At 39.3% G+C, this 19,740-nt stretch overlaps 1 protein-coding gene across 1 annotated transcript in view; it reads left to right on the top strand.

Moving 5' to 3' along the window:
• OSTN (osteocrin) overlaps positions 1-18,851 on the top strand; it is a 48,461-nt gene extending 29,610 nt beyond the window's left edge. The window contains exons 2-5 of the mRNA XM_073673099.1: positions 3,591-3,677; positions 8,942-9,120; positions 11,444-11,540; positions 15,550-18,851. Coding sequence (XP_073529200.1) covers positions 3,591-3,677; positions 8,942-9,120; positions 11,444-11,528 — 351 coding nt within the window. The 3' untranslated portion in view covers positions 11,529-11,540; positions 15,550-18,851. The remainder of the gene's footprint in view (positions 1-3,590; positions 3,678-8,941; positions 9,121-11,443; positions 11,541-15,549) is intronic.
• The last annotated feature ends 889 nt before the right edge of the window (positions 18,852-19,740 follow it).

Here is a 19,740-nt window from a genome sequence, read left to right as displayed (position 1 = left end):
ACACTTACCTGTATCCATGCTGTACTTCTGATGCTCCTGGACCTTTTCTGGTGAGCCTGATAAGGGACTCCTCTCCCTAGTCCACATATGTCTCTTTCACGCAGTCTACACATACTGAGGAAGGTCTGCCGACCAAAACGTCTTTATGATTGAGTTGAAACTGCCATTAAAAATCATATAAAATTGATCTTATCTGAGTGCCCAGTTTTGCTTGTCATTACAATTGGGTTTGGACCCTACTGGTGCACCATACCAGCAGTGCTATGGTTTTCTTTGATTCCACTGAAAGCACAGTGATCTGTCACAAGGCAGAGATAGGAATACATGAATACATAATGAGAGCATGAGTGCACCAGCATATCATTATGTCAGAAATGAAAATAAAGATTATAAAAGAACCACTGGACGGATTTAATCAACAAAGGTATCATTTTACTCAGTATAACGGCACCCAGCTGACAGTGTATGTGGTTTACTGCGCAATATCATGCTGATAGGAGCACTTTAACTCTTATTAAAGAGTTTGTCCACTACTTTATCACTGATGATCTATCCGTAGGTCATAGGCTCGGGTGTTTTCCGAGTATCTTCAGTGTGCTCAGCTGTTATGTTTTAGTCACGCCGTGCGCATGATTTGCTACTGTTTGACAGCTTTAATACATGTGAGGAATACTTATTTTTTAGGCATTCCTCACATGTATTAAAGCTGTCAAACAGTCGCAAATCATGCGCACGGCGTGACTAAAACATAACGTCTGAGCACGCTGAAGATACTCGGCGAGCACCCCAGCATGGGGTTGACAGAACATAGTCACTCATCACTAATAGGTCATTAATAATAAAGTAGTGGACAACCACTTTAAATCATTAAAATAGTGAATAAAGTGTGCAAAACAAAGGACAGTTGAGTCTAGTGCCTTGTGGGTGATGTTTAATTACCACTCTTAGTATGAGTGTTGTCAATTCCATATCTTATTATAAATCATGGTTGGTTCTACAACTATCCATGGGAAACATAAACCATAGATGGTACTTGGAATTATGTATCCTGAGAAGGATGATTGAATAGGTGCCCTTAATTCAGATGTTTGATCACTTTGTCATTAAGGGGTATCATCAACGCTCAGTCCAAGTAAGGGCCAGATAGTCATTTAGTTACACCCCAATAGATGTAACATATGGAACATAGTTAAGGAACAGCATGGCGAATAGTGTAAAATTGTTATTTTGTTTAAATTCCTTCCCATAAAGAGGAAATAATCTCTGTCAATAAGTAATATGTACCCCAAAATGATGCCACTGACAAATACAACTCATTCTATGATATTTTATTACTTATTTACTAAGTCACAACTTTGCAGTTGTAAAACCAAATATCTTACACTCTTATTCCAGACCTACAGTGTATGCCAGTGCCACTGTATGCTATGAAAATTTGAAGATGTGTGATTATGCTTGTAAAATCTATTACAGCAAATTCATTCCTCACATTTGAGACTATAATTTCATTTTATGTGGATTTGGAGGCAGTAACGAAAAAAATGTGTTACTATAAATTATTTTTCCAAAATTAACAACATTTTTGACAAAAAAAAAAAACAAGCTCCAATTCATCAATGTCATGGTGTCTTTTTTTTCTGGAGTTAGAAAGGATCTAGCAGTAACTTTTTTTATTTGCACTTTATTCATTATTTAATTTGCAGGTTTAACCTGACTTTTTTTTTTTATTTATTCAACAATGGGGGCATGGTTTTCCTCATCTGGATGTTTTAGCCTAATTCATCACCACTTTTTGAATTGCAAAACATTTTTGTGCAATTGTACTGCAGGTACTCAAATAGAGTGCAAAATGTATTTTTGCATACTTGAAGACGATCATGTGACATTTTAAAGGATCATGATAGTTTATGTTCTAAAAGATGCAAACAATTTAAAATGCAAGAAGAAAAAGCAGCCTTGATTTTGCACCAATTTCATCAACACACGTACAGCATTTTGAAGAATTTGGCATGACAGACAGCATTGGTACAAGCTGTTTTATACAGCTTATACCCAATAAAAGTTTCTGCAATCAGAGCTAGCTCTGATCTCTCCAGGTTAACCTCTTAGATGCAGCTAACAATTTTACCACAGCAAAGTGCATTGACGCCATCGTAGCTGGAGACCTACTCATGGCACCTGTGTATGATATGTTTGTACACCTACGAAATTTAGCCTGTGGCTGGGCTTCACAAGAGATTAGTAATTCATCAATAGATCGGTAATTTGTCAAAAGACTGCAATACTTCAATGTGACTGTGTTTTATATAAGCAGATTCAAAACTAAAACTAATAAATGTTAAAACATAAAAAATAAAAAAGAGATAGATAGATAAATAGATAGATAAAGTAAAAATGGAGGCAGGATGTCCTTCATTAAAACTCAAAAAAATACTTATTCCATGCCAAAGGTATGTAACCTTGCAAGGCTCAGCATTAGAGCCGAAACGTCGCGTACCTTGGGCGTGGAATAAATATTTTTCTGAGTTTTATTAAAGGACATGATGCCTCAATTTTTGTTACTTGCATTTTGGGATCTGATTGTTTGTGGATTAGGAGGTTTGCACCCACATTGGCAGATTGGTGCTGCTTTGTTGTGTTCTTTTGCCTTCCCCAAATAATAGATTAGAAAGTCAAATAATCCCCATATAAAATACACAGCTTGTTCCACGAAAAACAAGTCCACGTACAACTCTATTGATGGTAAACAAAAAAAGGTATGGCTTTCAGAATAAGGCGATTAATATGTAAAAAAATACATATAAATTTTGTTTCATCATAACCATACTGACCCCAAGAACATAATTACTAGGTCCTTTTTCACCTAAAGTGAACATCGTAAAGACAAAAACTAAAAAAGTGGCATAATTGTTATTTCATTCAATTTTACCTACCCACGTAGATTTTTTTTTACATTTTCAGAACATTATATGGTAAAATGAAAGTCTTACTATGGCTATATCAACAGAAAAAAGGATGGTTCTTGTAAAGCAAAGAGGAAAAACTGAAGCAAAAAATGTAAAAAGAAAACTGTCTCGTTCTCCAAGGGGTTAGGGGTTGTCTTTTTTTTATATATTTTAGCAAAAAATTTTTGGTATCATTTTTTCGGTTCTTACTAATATATGATTATTAATATAATTTCTCCTCCTTTATGAAGCACAGTCATTGTAGCCTTCCTCACAGATTACACAGCGTTTTTGTTCTTAAAATGGCAGTTGATGGAGGAGGATGTGATCAGATCCAGAAAACCTGCTTTTCCATCGGAAGAGGTTGATTGACAGGTCTGGTCACATACTCCTCCACCACCTGCCATATTGGGAACAGGAACGCTCTACAGTTTGTGAGGAAAGCTGCACTAACAAATGCAAGATAAGAACCTGTAACACTTATATATTAGTAAAAGCCACAAAATTATGTCCCTAACACCTAAAGATAAAGTGGCCAACTCCTTTAAACCATATTTCTACTGACGATAACATGTATTCCCTTATCCGTTAGCTTTATGAAACAGGATATATTATTTATTAGTAATATTGGCCTTTTCTTTACAGATGCTGGACTGGAGCAATGTGAGTGTCTACCTTTTCCTTGCTGTTGCTATCCTGAAGTGGACTGGTCTCACTGAGGCATCTTCAGAGGTAGGGGAGTAAGTACTGTAGAATTATTTTACTTATTATTCATTGAAATCTGCCTCCAATGGGGGTCATTTAGCAAATAAGAGTACACTGACTTTAATATTTTGTGCTGGGTTAGAAAGAAAAAGATATATATTGTTTCAAATAATAAATGTATCAGTATAAATATATCATACATGTTCTCTCTGTTCCTTAAATGTAAAAACATATCTTTGTAACGTATTAGCCAGTAGATAAAAAATATTAAAACTTGAGAGTTCTGAGTGGTTGATTGTTTGGCTACCTTTTTAATTTTTTAATGTTTTGATGGTTAACTGAAAAGATGGTAAAAAATTGCAAGCTTTTTAGACTACTTAGACTACTCTTCATCAGGCATACTTTAAAACCCCGTCATGACATATGACGTAACTGTATGTCATGATCTGGGAGGGGTTCCCGCAAACTGACATACAGTCACATCATGGGAGCCTCTGGTCACCATGTCTGTCAGGTCACCATGTCCCTGAAGCAGGGCACCTGTACTCTTTACCCTTGGGGAGTTTCGCCGATTCCCCCCCACACCTGTAATCTGTAATAATTGGCTGTTCAATTCTGTGATTGGCTGTTCAGTTCTGCAATTTGAATGGTTCAGCAAATAAAAATGTCCAAAACATTGATGTTCAGCTGTGATCGGTGCAGCACCGATCATAGGCTGGTGCTAGGCTACAGTAGTGTCATTGCCCGCAGTGCTGTTTAGTGCAATTGGACGATGACTTCTGACGGTTCAATCAGTGATGAAGAGGGCAGTTTAACCTCTCAAAGACCACTGTGCACCACCTCATTCCAGTTTGGAGTATTGTGTAGAGCAGAGCATGATTGCGCCGATATGCTGCTCTCCTGCTGGGACTTGTGGTGCTTTAAGGGAGTGGAGGTGTTGCCCACTTTCCCCCTTGAAGACATGTGTATTGATATAATGCACTATGATGTTTGTATGTGTGATAATTTGTATTGTTAGCAAGGAAGTGGTATTCTGCTTAGCCACTGTAGTTAATAGTGATCGTTAGAGTTAAAAGCTGGGACTAGTCTAGAGAGGAGGAGCTAAGTGAGGGCACACCAAAGAGCTTCCTGGAAAAAATGTCACATAGAGATGAGCCTGCAGTAGAAGCAGACTTCATGTCTGGCTAGTAAGCGGAACTGTATGAAGTGGGTGCTTTTGTAGCAAGAGGGAGACGACTGAGGCAGGTAGTTAGCTCCTACGAGGGAAGGCTAATGGGACGGTACAGAGTTGTCTATCAGCTGGGTAAAAGGACAGAATAAGAAGGATAAGCAAGACGAAGAGGAAATGCCCCACTTGGTAGTCCTAAGGCGTCAATAAAGCAGCCATATTGGCATAGAAAACTCCTCTAAGGGGAGGAGTACCTGCTGAACCGCGGGTGGAAGCATAAGACTCTTGCTTGTTAGACTGTAGTGCCTTATTGGGGATGAGGAGGTTCTGGAATAGTATACTGGGCTGTGTTGAGACGGAGAAGCTAAGCGAAGTAGAAATTGACCGTGACTCTAGAAAAGAGAAGAGAAAGTGCGCGATGATGTTCCATGTCAAAACAAAAATGGCCATGAAGATGAATGCCTACTAGTTCCTCATGAGTTATTCTTCAGTGAAAGTACATTTATTTTTGAACTATGGTCTCCCACTCTGAACTCAGTTACATCTGGTGCTGGCCGGCCGAAAACTATGGCACCATGCGGTAGGCAAAGGGTGTATCGCCATCACAGCTAAAGCCCACACACCCAGCCAGGACCCCTATTTCCATGTAGCATCCCAGGGCATGAAGCACGAGTACCTCACCCACGGCAACTACCCCGTGCCACGTTACAGTGCCACAGACTGCGCCATCACTGCTGCTGCTGCCGATTCTTCAACCGAAGAATTGAAGAGCTGAAGATAGAAGTTCCTGACCTGTTTCTTTCTCCAGTCTTCTTCTAATCCACTCTAATCCCTCTCTCCCCACCCTTCTGCTCCTTCCAACACCTCCCAAACCCCTTCCCCAAAACCCTTTCTGCTCCTGAGCACTGTTCAGTTCTTGATCACTCAATTTTTGCCATTTTTTTCTTTTGCACCACCTCCATGCGTGTGTCCTGCAGCCACTGAGCGCTGATCAGTGACGCACATCACTGGTTGGCATCCATGCCTGACTTTTAGCTTAGGACTTTTTTCCTGTCCAGTTTTTCTTTTTTTTTCTTTTGCACCACTTCCATGCGTGCATCCTGCAGCCACTGAGCACTGATCAGTGATGTACATCACTGATTGGCATCTGGCTTTTTTCAAAAGGTGTAAAAAAATGTAGATTAGTTGATAGGGCTAGATATAAGGACACTGTAATCTATAAAAAAAATTCTGTAGTAATTCACTTATACTGCAGTATTTTTACTAAAACATAATTACAATTAGCATCAGATAGTCATGGTTGTTCAGTAATTGTTTTTACTGGCGTCTGTTTAATAATTGTAGTGTAGTTTCATAATTTTAGTGGAAAATTATTGTAGTAATTATACTACAGTTTTTTTCTACTACAGAGAATTAAATTATGGTTAGCATAATTTAGTTGCGAGCAGTCAGTAATTGTTTTTACTGTCATCTGTTTAATACATTTTTTTATTTTACCAAGTTTTTATATTCTCCATTTTATTTTATTTTTACCTTTTTATTTCTAGATTATTTTCTTCTATTGTTTTTTTTTATTTCTTCTATTCTAATCTAATTAATAAATAAATAAAAGTTTTTGTACCAAATACACATCTGAATAAAATTTGGTTATCAAATATATCTGAAAAACATTACAGACATACACCACCCAAGTGAAAAATAAAATGTCCTGCTCTTCGCAAAGATTATATTAAGCTGAGGAGGCATACACCTTCCTTGCCTCTGATAGTGAGGGATAGGATGCCACATTTCTCTATATTTTTACTCCTTCTATTCTTCATCCAGTGATAATGAACCCCCATGTAGGCGCCACAGGACTGCAAATGAGACAGCGTACACCGTGTAAGGTACTCGCTTCACCGGATCAATTAAAGCACACATGCAACGTTTTCCGGTAATATGAAGACCACCAGTTTATTACACATCATAAACCGCTCATAACATAGTCCATCTCAGTGGCTCGCAGGAATGTTACACATGTGTCCTAGAGCCTTTTCAGTGGCAGCTATGTCCGCTTGGCTTCAAATACAGACTTCAGCAAGGTACAGCAACAATATTCACTTAAAGCGCCGATTTACCTTTGCAGAGTCTCAGCTGCTTCTATCAGCTCGGTTCTGCCACAGCTGTGGCTTTAAGGCTTCCCAGACGTAGTCTCCAGGCCATGTGCCTTCCAAGGCTACTGGTATCCCAGACACAGGGATCCAGCCTCTGCCTTCCAGGCTAGTGGAGTACCAGACACAGGGACCAGGCTTCTTGTCTCACCAGGCCTCTCCAGGCCTCTCTCTCTATGTTTCAAAACCACCAGGATTTATATATCCTTCTGTGCACACAGGACCTGTGATGATGTCACAGTCATGTGATCAGTCACCTGAGGGGGAGGTAAATGGTCAGCCAGAACACACCCCCTGGACATTTTAGCAATGCAGCAAGACGCTGCATTACAACCGTTAATGACCACTTGTGGATAATGCCCCCCCAAAGATTATGAACCTCATATTCCTGATGAATTGTGCCTGCAAACTATACAAGAAAATTCTGCTTTCCAAAATAGCTCTTCTTTCTTCTTTCTTTTGTAGCTCTCCTGTGTGCCTGAACAATGTTTTTCCCCACATATGGGGCATCTGCATGCTCAGGATTAATTGTACAAAAAATTGGGTGACCCATTTTTTCCAATTTACCTTTGTGAAAATGAAATGAAAAATTTGAGGCTAAAAGAACATTTTGGGGGAAAGCACCTGAATTCAACATGGTCACCACACCCGTAAATAAATTCTTTGAGTGGTGTAGTTTCCAAAATGGGGTCACTTTTGGCTGGTTTATGCTTTTTTGGCACCTCAAAGGCTCTGCAAATGCGACATGGTGCCATAAGACCATTCCATCAAACCTGCGCCCCAAAACATTGCGCCTTCCTTTTGGAGTTTGACAGTGTGACCAAAGTTTTCCAGCACACATGACATCCGCTATCTATTCCAGACAATTTTGTGCTCCAGAAGTCAAACACTGCTCCTTCCCTTCTGAGGCCAAACAGTCATTTTTCACCATAAATAGGTATCGATGTACTCAGGAGAAATTGTACAACATATTTTGGGGTCTATTTTGTCTTGTTACCCTTGTGAAAATGAAAAATGTTAGGCTAAAGCTACATTTTTGTGGGAAAAATGTAATTTTTCATTTTCACGGCTCAGTGTTATAAAATTCTGTGAAGCACCTGTGGGTTCAAGGTGCTCACCACCCCTCTAAGTAAATTCCTTGAGGGGTGAAGTTTCCAAATTGGGGTCACTTGTGAGGGGTTTCTACTGTTTAGGCACATCAGGGGCTCTCCAATTTCCGCCCGCTTTCTATTCCAACCACAGCAATTGTAAAAATTACAAAGTCCTTTATTAATGAATCAATACTCAAATAACATAATAAAAAACAATAGTAGAAAAAAAGAGCCTCACACTGTGAAGAACATCAGGAATGAATCAGTTTATGATGGTAAGTATGTACTCAAAAAAGATCTCTGAAGGAGATAATGCTACACAAACTGGTAAAACAACCTAGTTGTAAGCACACATGTGCCAGGTGCTAAGACTAGCAGCTATCTATACAGAATAAGGAATTGTCATTCATATATAACCATAATAAAGCTTATCTCCAATATAAGGTGCTAAGTGCTTAAGCATGTGCTAACAGGAAAAAAGCAGATTTCATCACATATACAGTACCCCAAAAATAGCTGCTAGGGGGCTAGTGCATATGAAGCCAGATGTCCCTACACCCCAACGCACGTTTTGTGTGTAACTTCATAGTGACACTAGTCAGAATTGAAAAATTTGTCTTGGTCAGGAAGGTGAAAACAGGCTTTGGCTTGAAGGGGTTAACTATAGTCACTGTCATGGAAATAGATTAAACTATCCCTAGTGAAGAGACCTGAGTAGTCTGGAAAACTGTCTATTTGTTACCATCTCTTCAGTTAGCCATTAAAAGGTATCAACCACTGATTATTAAATGGTCTTTGGTTGTTTAGGGGGGTTTTTTACCATTCACGTTGAATTTTATTAAACAGAGGTTTGACTCTCCAATTGTTTTGGATGTTGGTCAGCGATCAATTTCGAATGAAGAGAAGTCAGCAGATCTGGCAGCTAAACTCTTACTTCTGGATGAACTTGTCTCTCTGGAAAATGATGTGATTGAGACCAAGAAGAAAAGAAGTTTTCCAGGATTTGGATCTCCACTAGACAGAATTTCTGCAAGCACCACTGAAATTAAGGGAAAACAAAGGTGAATATACCTGTATAGGAGAACATTTACTGCATATTTCAATCTATATGACCCCGCCTATTTGCCCCACGACAGGAAAATGAGTCTATTTGTGGACCTGGAGCGCATTCTGTTCATACATATTTCATAGAAAGGATAAAAACATACCAGGCACAAGACAATTAATTTCATAAAATTCAAAGCTGTACTTGTACAATTCAGCCAGAAGAGGGAGCCAAGAAACTGTTAATGTTAATGATAACATAAGCTATTTTTAAATAAAGTGTGTATTCAACTTATGAACATATCTCCATTCCAATAAAAAAATATATATATAAATTATATAAGGCATAATATAATAATAGAAAAACAAATTCTATATGTGTGTAGAGAACTATCCTCATACATCTGACGTGTGAATGCACCCTTAAATAATATGGGGTGAACAGTGTAGTTTGGGCTCAGGCTTTTTTTTTATTTTGTAAATCATGGATAATTCAACAAACCATAGTAAATGTCAATGGAAATAACTACAGGTCAAAAATGCATAGATGAAATCTAGCCTAAAACAGTAGAGGTAATGACTTCTTATCAAGCAGTACAGCTACATTTTGCCTTCTTAGCCTTGAGTGCCAGAACTTGTTCTTCTACTGACATGATGATTAATATTTTAGTTAAAAGCAAATGTGGGGTCCTATATAAGACTTTTTTTTACTGCAAAAATTCCATAATTACTTTATTATTGCCCAAAAATAAACAGCCTGCGGATGCCTATGTTTATGTTACCTATAATTAACTACATACGCTTTGCTTTTAGACACAACTAGTATTCTGCAATTCACACCTAAGTCAAAAGTCATCAAACACGAGGAAGCCGATACATAGAATGGAATAGCTACTGTACCTACATAAGATGTTTGATAATGCAGTCTTCTTATGAATTCTGAAGATACAATTCCTGTAAGCTAAAACCCTTAAATGACCCTTCAAAGTTACTTATAAAATACAAATTCCCTTTAAGCAAAAACCCCTGAGTCATCTCCATGTTATCTTTTTCATGGTTTATTTCTTGATTGGAATTCTGGGTGTCATTACTGTTACCCATCTTTCCTAGAGTCTTAGGCCTGGGTCACACAGCGACATTGAGATTGCGGTGTCCAATTGTAACGTCACATCTAACAATTTTCTATGGTCTCACATGGTGACATGCGACCTGACACACAGTCACAGGTTGCATGCGATTCACTTCTCACAGACTTCAATACAAGTCACATGCGACTGCAACTTTGCTCACAACAATGTATTTTTGATCCTTTTGATGCCAGTATGTAAAACAGACTGCACATTGACCCATTGCTAGCCTATGAGGCCAAGCAGTTAAAAGAAGTCAGCTAACCATGTTCTGCCCTCAAGAACTTCTATATTTTATAATATAAGTCAGTGAGAAGGGTCAAAAGTCAACTGGGCATCTTTTGAGCGATTTTGCCAGCATTTTTGCTTTACTTCATTATTGAATAGAGTTAAAGACAAAAATAGCCAAGAAAAATCAATAAAAGAGTCGCCACAAAAATCCTGGAAAAACACTCAAAAACGTCAGAATAGTGCTCAGACAACTACCCAAAAAGAAGCTAAAAATTATGCTTCAGGAAAAAAAAAATCGCCAGTATTTCCTGAAGCGTCTGTCTCTTGACAAACTCTGCAGGTTCGCCCAAATGAAAAAGATGTTATGTGCACATACCCTAAGAAGGAGGAACTCCTACTCTACCAGACTTAATCCATCCATTTTTTGCATTGTTTTCTATGCATTGGATTAGGGTAAATGTAGATGTACATTTCTCCTACAGTTGCCCCCCCAGTCAGCGTTCCCCTTATTAGAAGAATCGATCACTGGAGATTAGACCATCCAGCACTAGGATAATCAGTTTGTTTCCGGGCAGCTTCACTTTGAAATGGAGATCACCAGTTGGGACAAACTCTTTAAACAAGTTTGAATGCTTAATGTAACAGCTAATGGACTGTCCTAAGTGATGTTATTAATATTATATTTACTATTATTTACATTTTTATATTGTATAGTGAAATACTCTCGATGTTGAGTGCATTGCTGTAAGTACTTGATTAATAATCCATAATGAACATTTCCTTACGCATCAGATTTACATAAATATCGGTAGGCAATATCACAGTTGACTAATTTAAAAAAATAATACAAATAGAATAATAAAGGCTTTTTTAGATTTAGTTTCATACAGGATAATAGTTAAAGTGAATCAATGTTGAAGCCAAATTTCCTTTTAAAAGCTGATTCATTTACAAGCTTATGCATTTGCTTTTGTCCTTGCAGGAAAGTAGTAGATCTTACAAAAAGAAGATTTGGGATTCCCATTGACAGGATTGGCATGAACCGCCTCGCTAATACTAGGGGCTAAAAGGAATTTATAGTGAGTAATGCATTATCTGCAAATCTCTTTAGTTTTTTTGTTAAATCTTTATCTTAAAAGGGTTGTTTAGGACTGCGATATTGATGACCTGTTCGTAGTATAGGAAGGTCATCATCGTCATATTGAAGAAGATCCAACACTCAACACCTACACTGAACTTGCTTGAAGTACATGGTGTATGGAGCTGGAACACTGCAGCCTGTGAAATGGCTGTTCTCGTATACTGAAGCTCAGCTCCCATTTAAAGGAATGTTAGCTGAGCTGCAGTACCCGAGAACATCCAGTACACAGTATATGGAGTTGTGCTGTTCCAGCTCCATACCCTGGTTACTTCTGGCCACTGTGGTATCTGGTAATAGCTGATTTGTGGGGTGTCTATTTTCACTGTTGGTCATCAATATAGTTGTTATGGACAGGGTTTTTTTCCATGTTAGGCAGTTATGGTACCACTAGAGGGACATGTCATATATACCTGATAGATGCAGGACTCACGTCTGCTAGTACTCCTGACAGGTTCTCATCTGATAGGTCCGAGTCCTACTAATGTACTCTTCACCTATCAAGCTTTTATGGCATACGGTCAGAATATAAAAAGGTAGAGAAAATTACAGCACTCCGAGAGGTGAAGTGTATCAAAAAAATAGTTCTTTATTCATCAAATGCCATAACAAGTAGCAGTATTTTTCCCTACAAGTATACACTGAGAATATGCTATTAAGCTAGGAATAGTTAAAAAAAAAATTCACAGCAATTGCTTCAAAATTGCAGCAAAATACTAGTCTTCCTGCAATTTAGTAACCAGTGTTCATTGTGATTTTGTAGTAATCAAAGCACAGAACCACAATTTCTCCTCATTGTCTGGATACTTCCTTAATGTATAGTCATGAAGTGTGAATTTACTATAGCCTCTAATCTGCATGTAAATTGCAAAAATCACAAGTTTATGAAAAGTAGTAGTCACTTAAATGCTAGAAGTTCTTATAAAGACTAGATGAGAATTACTAATATTCTTGAATATCTAGCTTTCTATAGTTGTTTAGTGTAGCACCAGAATAACTATTTTTTTCTGTTATGTATTAATTTCCTTGAAGTAAGTGAGGTTTAGTAGGCAGCTGTTCAATTCTTGGTGAGCAGATGGGAATATATATTGTACAATCTTTTACTAAATATTCCAATGGCTTTCTCAACCACAGTCACATAGTAAAACATACAATGCTTTCAACTGTGTGCCAATAATTTGTGGAAAGCTTATTTCTGTGTTAGGCCACGGCCCCACTATCAGTATTTGGTCAGTATTTGGTCAGTATATTTTCTCAGGAGTGGGAGCCAAAACCAGGAGTGGGTGATAAATGCAGAATTGGTGACTTGTTTCTATTATACCTTTTCTCTGATTGTTCCTCACCTGGTTTTGGCTCCCACTCCTAAGAAAAAATAGTGACCGAATACTGATAGTGGGGCTGTGGCCTTAGAATGAGAATTTCTCTATATATATAAAGTGTGAACTCCAAAATAGAAAAAGTTGCTGATTTTGGTACATTTTCTCAGACCCATGGCAAAGATCAATTCAAACACCCAACGAGATGAACTCTGGTGACAACTTTGAGTTAAGCCTACCAGAATTTCAGAGGATCCTCTATTGTGCCCATGTCTTAAAAAAGCTCCATTTGTAGCTTACTTTGGAGCTAATCACCTACTACTAGGGCCTGTGTTCTATTACTGAATTCATAAATTAAACTTTTTAAACATTGTGGTTGCATTATAACTAAAAGTGGACACATATTTGTTCCGTATAGGAGAGGGTAGACTTTTTGAATTATTGTCTCTACTGGGTCCAAGGAAAGTTCCTGCAGGAAAAGCTCATGTGGCTGAATACTCACAGTATTCTTAAAGGTGGTTAGCCCATAAACATTTATCACCTATCCATAAGATGAATCAGAAATCTATGATAGATTGATGTTTGACTACTTGGACCTCCACTAGACCCCGCACTGAAGTGGAGTCCCTAAGATTCAGTAAGCTTGGAATGTGTGAGCACCAATTCATCCACTTGATGAAACTTGAGCAATATTGTGCATGGATGTTCACGCATATGCACTACTGATAAATTCATACAAAGGACACTGGACCCCTATTCTCATAATATAGGGGTGCACATCTTGCATCCAGGGGGCAACATACGGCCAATGATGGACTTCTGTGTGGCCCTCCACCATCTGCTTACAGATCTGATAGTGTCTGGGCTCAATGACACGAAGAAGACCAGTGGTGCATAGTGTTAAGAGGACGGTTGCAAACAACTTTATTATAATGGAACGCAACCGACCCCGGGGTCCACAATGCAGCCTGGTGGACTGCTGCTGAACACTTTCCGTGTGAGAAGGAAAGCAACCAACTTAAATGATAAACCCTTCCGTGTTACTGCACACGGGAACGGGTATAGCGGTTCGCTCAATCTCCGTTAACAGCACAGGAGATGTGCGACCGGGGAAGTAGCTGTAGCCCTGTTAACTACACAGGGACTATGCAGTGGGCGCTAGGATGCGTGTGTGACTCACGCCGGCGTGTAAGTGCTCTCAGCCGGCGTGCTACCGGACTGAGGAGAATCACACCACGTGGCTCACAGGCTGTACCGAGAATACGGCATCTGCAGACTGCTCAGGGTGTATGGCGACCCCCTAGTCGGAGCCAGTATGTACGGCCAAGCTACCTGCCTATTTCCACTAGCCTGTCTATTGCCACTACACCTGCCTATTTCAACTAAAGCACACGTGGAGCTCTATAGGCCAAGCGTCCACACAACAGCATCACTGCTCAATGATTAGAGCGCACCGCCATGTTTGTGGGCGGGCCTTTTAAACATTAAGCCCTGCCCACCGTCGCACTATTGGTGACGTCACCCGCGACCAATCAGGCGGTGCCTGGTCACTGGACCAGCTGACTCCCAAACCACCAATCACGGTCCGCCATGTCACGGGCATGCTCAGTACAGAAAAACCTGGACTTAGACTTTAACAGCCCTGTCTCCCTCCGCAACCTATGCTTCCTGTTGCTAGGCACAAAGGCCCAAGAGACAACCTGTACTTCTCATGGACCAGCTAGGCTTTGGGACTAATGAAGATGCTGAGCAGCATCAGCCCTGGCTGGACCAGAATGGGAGACCACAGAAGGTTCTGGACCCATTTCAAATCCAGCAAACACCTAACACATAGGGTGCTGTGTGGTCATTTTCGGGACAGCCATATTTTGACTCCTGTTGCCTATAAAGGAGTAGGTGAGATTAGGAAGTGTATATTCATTGTAGTTTATGGGAAAAAGAAAACACATTCGACTGTTTAGTGTCTGACATATACTACAAAGGAGAAATCTGAATGCATGGTCTCATTCCTTTCTGGATATCAACCTCTTGAGAAGGGTACCTCTACTTTTCTGATAGGTGGAAGTCCTAATAATGGAACGGACACTTATTAGGTATTTATGACACATACTTTCAATATGCAAGAAATGTTTCAGAAGGTAATATTGTGGCAGTTGGGGTTGGTTCAATCAATGTGGCCATCGGACCCAAAATGGTTGTGCAACTTTGTCATAATTAGGTCCCAGCAATCAGACCCCCAGTGATCATACATTTGTCATCTATCCTGTAGATAGGTAATGCTAGTTGTTTATATGAATCCCTTTTATTCTAGTGGATTATGATCTCAGAACAGTGTGAGCTGTTGTTGAAGCCAAAGGAGAACAGATTCTATATTAATACCAATAGACATGTGAGAAGATGTTAAGCAAGCACCTAGGGTTCATATACTTTTCTCTAAAGTATATACCGTACATGCATTGCTTTTTACGGATATTGGCAGTTTATAGAATGTTCAATAAGTTGTAAAACCTTTGATGTACAGTAGCTGGTCAGCATTTTACACCATTACCTGTGTCTAGTTCATTTAGTAAAGTAGAAACAGGATTTTGTTTAGGAAATGTCTTGTCTTACACAACATTTTCTGTATCTTTGCAGGAATATACACCCTGGATGATATATAATACATCTCAGAAGTCACCAAAACGTGCTTATACCTTACAGAACTCCAGATCCTGATTTATATTACATTGATTAATGATCTAACCATCTATCAATTTATTTCATGTCCACTGTCAAAACAATAATAGATTTCATCCATCAGATGAAATTTCCACAGCCTGGTGGCAGGGTGTATGTATAATCCTACACTGAATTGTGATCCTAGGTTGTGTGTTTTGTCGTGAAATAGAAGCATTTTGTACTGAAGAGAAGAAATGTATCCTGCATATAAATTTACTGCACTTTTTAATAGCATAAAATTTACCAAAATAATGCATTTATTGTCACAATCTCCATTCATATTAATTGTACAGTCTATTAGTCTACGCATGGAGCCTTATCCTAGACAACACCTGTACACCTACATATTTCTTAGGTCCCGGGAGAGCATTACACGACACAGGGACTCACAAAAAAATTACTTTATCATACGCCACCATCAACATGCAGTGTTCTTTTATGGACATATTTAAAAGCAGCAGATTTGGGGTTGCAACAGGGTTGTGTCAGTGCCAAGTACATGGATTTCTGCAAGCCTCATACACATGAATGGAACAGTAGCAGAAATTTCTGCAACAAATTTAGCATTTGTAAATATACCTTGTGAACATTTTGCAACAAGATGTTTCACAGATTCAAATAAGTTTTATGAAATTTGATTAATGTAATACTGGAATATTAAAATAAGAATCCCCGTTGTTATTGAATGGTACTGATGGAGAAAAGGTTACCCTAACACAGTTAACACCGCACTGGGATATCATGGTGCAAAAAAAAATTTAATTTGACACATAACTAGACATCAGTCAATGGTTTGTGTAATGTTAAGTTATCTGGATCCTCTTAAAGGGGTTTTTCGGATCTATTTTATTTCTTTACTATGTGCCTAAGAACAAACAGGCAGGTAGTTGTTCTCTACCTGCCTGCTCGATCCAGGTCAGTGCTGTCACAGACCCACGCCTGCTGGCGATTATGTTGCTCATGTCTACAGAGCAGCTCTTCCTCTTCTAGGCTGCTCTGTAGATGGGCTGTAACTGCAGGCATCATGCTGATTGAGAGCTTGCTTCCCGCAATTAGGTAGCAGGGAGCCAGCTGTCAATCAGCATGACACTGGCAGTAAAGCCCCATCAACAGAGCAGAGAAGAAGACAAGCAGCTGCTCTGCTGACGTGACATCAGCAGAAGCCACAGAATTGCTGGTAGGAGCGCTCTGTGATGCCTCGGAGCCAGAAGAGATTGTGGTGGGCAGAACGGGCAAGTAATTAGCAATTATCTGCCTGTTCGTTCTTAGAAACATAATAAAATAAATAAATTTGTCTCTTTTAATTGAGGTAACCTTCTGTCACAAGTTATCAGTAGTGCTGAGCGGGCATGCTCGTTACTCGAGATTTACGAGCATGCTCGGGTGGTTTCCGAGTATCTTCGGCGTGCTCGAATGTTATGTGTGAGTCACTCTGTGTGCATGATTTGTGACTGTTTGACAGCTTTAATACATGTGAGGAATGCCTATTTGTTAGGCATGCCTCACATGTATTAAAGCTGTCAAATAGTCGCAATTCATGCACACACAGTGACTAAAACATGACATTCACATACGACGCAAATACTCGGCAAGCACCTGAGCATGCTCGCCGAAAGGATTAACAGAACACGCTCACTCATCACTAGTTATCAGGTGTACGCACTAAAACATTCATCTTTATTTGATTTTGAATTTTGAAAATGTAAAATTAAAAAAAAGTTCAAAGAAATAGTTCAAGACTGCGATTCACAGAACCCAGGTTTTATTGTGACTTTATGTACCTCTAGAGCAGGGGTCCCCAACCTGTAGCTTGAGAGCCACATGTTACTTGTGGGCCCATGATGTGTGGCTTGCTGCTGTTTGCTAGCTTGGTGCATTAGCAATAAAGGGTAGCAAACAGCTATTAAGAGTAGATCTCTAGATGGGGGCTTTTGTGTGTAGCCCTGCACAGAAGAGAAGATCTGAATGGGGGTAAGATAGGAAACCCTGGAGCTTGGCATACTGCCTTGGTGTGATTTCAGTGGCAAAGCTTTGGCTGTCATTATACCGGTAATAGGCGGCTCTGGGTGTCTCTACTGTGAGTGGGGCAGGAGCTGGATGTGGCTCGTGACCCTCTCTCAGAGGTGAATGTAGCTCTCAAGGTCAGAAAAGTTGGGGACCTCTGCTCTAGAGAATCATGCAGCATTGTATGAATAACTGCATAAATGTCATCCCCTATAAGTGGAGTAACTCATCTATATAATGCGTGTAGAATTACTGGGTGTTAAATGTGTATAATGCCTAACCATGAAATCTTTGCCAAAAATATGTAAAAGCTTCAACTCCACAGTGTCACAAAGTCACCTCTCCCACCCAACCCAACCCAAATACCCCCTTACATGGTCATAAGATTGCACTGTAGCCCAATTGTATTTTCACTTTCTAAAATTATGATGATGTAAGAGGATTTACAGAACTGAAATAATTATATTATTGAACATTGTAAAAGAAAATGGCACCAATGCATAGTGGAGATTGGATATACAAGCCTAATTGCTGCGAATGATGTCCCTGTGTCATAGCATTAATGTGTTACATGACTTTTTTCTTTTATAAGTTATAACCCAGGGTGGGTGACTGAGCACACAGAGTGGCTGGACCACGCTCATGTCGTGAACATTGATTTTAGTTTATTATCACACCTATGCAGCAGATCACTGGCTTCAGTCATTCTAGGTCATTTTTAGGGAGATTCATAAAAACTACCACAAATGGAAACCAGAGATGTATCCATTCATATCACTGGTGTCACATTGCATCCTATTTCCTCAATATGTATAGTAAGTGTTTCTAGTTACATTTTTGCAGTCCCTGATTGTAAAGGAAACTTTTTCTTCTACCAAAATCTTTTAATTCTGTTAACCAGCGACATTGAGCAATCCCTTCAGGTTCTGTTGCTGTGGATCTTCATTTATTTCAATGATAACTGCATGTTACATCCCAGGCGTCTTAAAGTACTGCATATACTGTATGTCAGGATTTATAGACTGATAGACAGAGCAGATATTGCATGGTCGATGGACTGTAAAAAAGATCAATTCCAAAGTGCATTATATACTATAAGATACTATACACATTCATTGCTTTTGATAAGCTGTGTGTCCCTTGAAACCTGCTCTCAGTCTATTTTTGTAGCCAAATTAGAAATGGATCTGGAAGTCTAAAAAAAATATTCCTGTGCTGAGATAATCTTATAAATGTGCCCCTGCTGTGTACTGTGTAATGGCCGACTGTGCAGGAACACTGTCTGATCATACCACAGCTCCTGGTTAGGGGAGGAAGCAAAAGAGTATACAGACATTACAGCAGGGGATCACAGCTGATTCTTTCTTTGAGGTAAAACAAGTTTTTAAACAGACAGGAAAATGTTTTACCTCACAGAAAGCAGCAGCTGTGATCCCATGCTGTAATGTCTGTATACTCTTTTGCTTCCCCCCAGCCCAGGAGATGTGGTATGATCAGACCATGTTTCTGTATGGTCAGACGCAGCCATTACACAGTACACAGCAGGAGCACATTTATAAGATTATCTCAGCACAGGAACATTTTATTTAATCACATCCACTTGTGGAACTTATTATTATTCCAAGATCTATTGATTATAGTGTACTTTGTTCATGGAACAACCCCTTTAAAGCTTCCATGTGTGTGTGATACCATCTGAGAGAAACAGAGGGACATTTTCTCAGGTGTCATTCTAGTTGCGTCCACTTTTTTTTTTTTAGCAATTTTTTTTTCAGTCAAGCAGGTAGACTGTCTGAACTTTCATTTATCCGCTGACTCAATGGATCAGTTAAAAATTGATGGAACTCTGAAGTATATAGTATGCCTTCTGCATTTCATCTGTTTTAGACTGATCCCCATTGACTTTAGTAGCTGAGACTCAGGCGCAAAACGAATGAGAATAGGACATGCAGCCCGTGGATATGGATCCATTTTTAGGATGGATGTGTGTATGGATCAAAGAATCACTATGGGTCAGTGGTCTGTCTGAGAGAAAAATGGACAGCACACGAACGTGTGACACGGATGTGTGAACATAGCCTAAGTAGCCCTGTATTGTCACCT

The sequence above is a fragment of the Phyllobates terribilis genome, unplaced genomic scaffold (genome assembly GCF_046119375.1).
Source record: "Phyllobates terribilis strain yellow unplaced genomic scaffold, ASM4611937v1 Scaffold_3__8_contigs__length_932513732, whole genome shotgun sequence".
Classification (NCBI taxonomy): domain Eukaryota; kingdom Metazoa; phylum Chordata; class Amphibia; order Anura; family Dendrobatidae; genus Phyllobates; species Phyllobates terribilis.
The sequence above is the reverse complement of the archived record's forward strand: the minus strand, read 5'-3'. Positions and strand labels throughout refer to the sequence as shown.